The sequence below is a fragment of the Brassica rapa genome, chromosome A03 (genome assembly GCF_000309985.2).
Source record: "Brassica rapa cultivar Chiifu-401-42 chromosome A03, CAAS_Brap_v3.01, whole genome shotgun sequence".
In the NCBI taxonomy this organism is placed as follows: Eukaryota; Viridiplantae; Streptophyta; class Magnoliopsida; order Brassicales; family Brassicaceae; genus Brassica; species Brassica rapa.
In genome coordinates this window covers 34,666,541-34,670,220 of record NC_024797.2, presented here as the reverse complement: position 1 = coordinate 34,670,220, position 3,680 = coordinate 34,666,541, and the positions used below count along the sequence as shown (strand labels likewise).

At 39.9% G+C, this 3,680-nt stretch overlaps 1 protein-coding gene across 1 annotated transcript; it reads right to left on the bottom strand.

Annotated features, from left to right (window-relative positions):
• LOC117132856 lies at nucleotides 1–1,142 on the bottom strand. The gene has a single exon (XM_033288242.1). The coding sequence runs from the start codon at nucleotides 914–916 to the stop codon at nucleotides 332–334; it is 585 nt and encodes a 194-aa protein (XP_033144133.1). The 5' UTR covers nucleotides 917–1,142; the 3' UTR covers nucleotides 1–331.
• Between the last annotated feature and the right edge of the window lie 2,538 nt (nucleotides 1,143–3,680).

Sequence of the window (3,680 nt, the reverse complement as noted above, 5' to 3'; positions counted from 1 at the left end):
AACTTGATAGATGCTAGGGTTGCCGTCACACACATATATATAGTGAAAGGCTTGGAACAGGCTCCAAGCATTTCGAAATTAAAGGAACAGGCTCCTCCAATTAATGTAGAAACAAAGACATAACTTAGATAGAGTTTTCGAAAATAAAAGACATAAGTACTTAGAAATAAAAGATAACATAAGGTTCTTCATGTGGTTTGGTCCGAGAGTATCAACTAGGTGATATGATAGCAAGACTACGGCCTCGTTAAAAACCTATCATTGCAAAACCCAATGGGACAAAAACAATGATAGGAAAAGAGCACACATAGCTTGCTAGCCTAGATGATACTCAGCTTGATGGTAAGATGGCTTGAATGGTGATAAGTGTATCTTGAAGTATCAAGCTTCCTCCAAGACATTCTTCTTGATCCAAAGACTTCCTGATTAGTCCTCCAATAGCTTCTTTGAGTTTCCTGGCTCTGGCTCGAGTTATGGGACCTTTAGGAATGGCTAAGATATCATCTTCTTCAGCCGGTTCTTCTCTAAACTCTCCATCTCTATCTTCATCAGCTGGCTGGTCCATGATCATAACATTCCCTCCCTCTTGAAAATGATTTGACCTCAAATCAGGTTCATTTGCAATAAAAGGGATCAAGTCAGTAACATTGAAGCTATTACTCACATCATACTTACCTTGGAGATCAATCTTGTAGGCATTGTTGCTGATCTTCTTTGTGATCTCAAAAGGTCCATCAATTCTCGGCATAAGCTTGGACTTCCTCTCATTAGGAAACCTCTCTTTTCTTAGATGAACCCAGACTTGGTCACCCTCTTTAAAGACCATCTCACGCCTTCCTTTGTTGGCATGCTTGACATACTGCTTAGTTTTCTCTTCAATGTTGAGTCTAGCTTGCTCGTGGAGTTGTTTCACCATTTCTGCCTTCTTTTTGCCATCCAAACTGACCCTTTCACACTCAGGTAAAGGAATTTAATCCAAAGGAGAGGTGGGATTGAACCCATAAACAATTTCAAAGGGTGAAAATTTAGAAGCAGAATGCACAGCATGATTATATGCAAATTCACAATGTGGCAGATAGTCTTCCCAAGATTTCAGATTCTTTTTGATGAATGCACGCAAGAGTGTTCCTAGAGTTCTATTAACTACCCCAGTCTGTCCATCAGTTTGCGGATGACAAGTAGTGGAGAACAACAACTTAGTGCCTAGTTTAGACCAAAGAGTTTTCCAAAAATAACTAAGAAACTTAGTATCTCTATCAGAAACTATGGTCCTAGGCATGCCATGTAAACGCACAATCTCCTTAAAGAACAGATTAGCTACATGTAATGCATCATCAGTTTTGTGACATGTTATAAAATGTGCCATTTTTGAGAACCTGTCAACAACAACAAAGATGGAATCCTTCCCAGTCCTAGTTCTAGGCAAACCAACAATGAAATCCATAGATATGTCATTCCAAGGATGATAAGGAATAGGGAGAGGAGTATACAAACCGTGAGACTGAACCTTAGACTTAGCTTGCTTGCAAGTTGCACATCTCTCACATAGTTTCTCAACATCACTTTTCATCCGAGGCCAAAAGAAATGATCCTGCAAAGTTTTAAGAGTCTTTTCTATACCAAAGTGACCCATGAGACTTCCTCCATGCGATTCCCTAACAAACAAATCTCTCAAAGAGCAATTAGGCACACACGGTCTATTATCATAAAAGAGGAATCCATCATGTCTAAAGTAATGTCCAGCAGCAAATTTCTCACAAGAGTTATAAGCTTCTTTAAAATCTGGATCAGATTCATACATATCTTTAATCTGCTCAAAACCTAACAACTTAGCATCAAGAGTGTTTAAGAGAACATACCTTCGAGATAGTGCATCAGCAACTATATTTTCTTTACCTTGTTTGTACTTGATGACATAAGGAAAGGTTTCTATGAATTCTACCCATCTTGCGTGTCTCTTGCTGAGCTTGTTCTGTCCTTTCAAGTACTTGAGGGACTCATGATCAGTGTGTATCACAAACTCCTTGGGCCACAAGTAGTGCTGCCAAGTCTGCAAAGCTCTCACCAAGGCATACAATTCCTTATCATAAGTGGCATATTTGAGAGTGGCGCCTCCAAGCTTCTCACTGAAGTAAGCTATGGGTCTCTTTTCCTGCATCAAAACAGCACCCACTCCAATACCAGAAGCATCACATTCAATCTCAAAGGTTTTACTAAAATCTGGAAGTATAAGAAGAGGAGCGTGAGTAAGCTTCTCTTTAAGGCATTGGAAGGCAGTCTCTTGTGCTTCTCCCCACTTGAATCCGACTTCTTTCTTTATCACTTCAGTCAAGGGAGCTGCTATAGTGCTAAAGTCTTTAACAAACCGCCTGTAGAAACCAGCAACCCCGTGGAAGCTCCTCACTTCACTTATGGTCTTAGGAATTGGCCATTCTTGAATTGCTCTCACCTTCTCCTGATCCACTTTTACTCCATCTGCACTCACAACAAAGCCTAGGAAGACCAAGTTATCCGTACAAAAAGTGCATTTCTTAAGGTTAGCAAACAGTTTTTCTTTTCTCAACACATCAAGAACAGACTTAAGATGATCTATATGCTCTTCTAGGTTCTTACTGTAAACAAGGATATCATCAAAGTATACTACCACAAACAAGCCTATGAAAGATCTAAGCACATGGTTCATCAATCTCATAAAAGTGCTAGGAGCATTGGTTAATCCAAAAGGCATGACTAACCACTCATACAACCCATGCTTAGTCTTAAAGGCTGTTTTCCATTCATCTCCCTCTTTCATTCTTATTTGATGATATCCACTCTTCAAATCTATCTTAGAAAAGACACTAGAACCATGCAATTCATCAAGCATATCATCTAATCTAGGAATAGGGTGGCGATACTACACTGTTATATTGTTGATTGCTCTACAATCAACACACATGCGCCAGCTCCCATCTTTCTTAGGCACAAGGAGCACAGGCACAGCACATGGACTCATACTCTCACGGATATGGCCTTTCTCCATCAGTTCCTCAACCTGTCTTTGTAGCTCCTTGGTTTCCACAGGATTAGTTCTGTATGCTGGTCTGTTGGGAAGAGTAGCTCCTGGTACAAAATCAATCTGATGCTCAATCCCTCGAATAGGTGGCAAACCTATGGGATTATCTTCTGGAAATACATCATGATATTCCTGTAAAAGAGCTGACATCTCACTCGGATACACCGGTGTACAATCAGTTAGAGTCAAAAGAGATTCTTTAAAAATAAATAAGAGAACCGATTGATGAGAATAAAGAGATCTTTTGATTTCACTAGCTTTAGCATAAAAGTTGTGTTGCTTATCTGGTTTGAGATCAATCTCTTTCTTTTTCTGAAGCTGAAGCTGATCTTCAAGAACTTCCTTAGGAGTTAGAGGCACCAATACAGTTCGCTTGCCATTGAACTCAAAAGAATGTTTGTTGGTGAAGCCATCGTGAATGACACGCCTATCAAACTGCCAAGGCCTTCCACGTAATATGTGGCTGGCTCCCATGGGTATCACATCACAGAGAATGTCATCTTCATACCTTCCAATGGACAAAGGTATAGAAACCTGAGTAGATACCCTCATCTCGCCTTCTTCATTAAGCCATTGTAGTCGATAAGGTCTAGGATGTTTCTGAATTTTCAATCCAAGCTTCTTT

Coding starts and splice junctions, on each gene's coding strand:
- LOC117132856 (XM_033288242.1), bottom strand. CDS start 916: ATGGTGAAACAACTCCACGAGCAAGCTAGACTCAACATTGAAGAGAAA.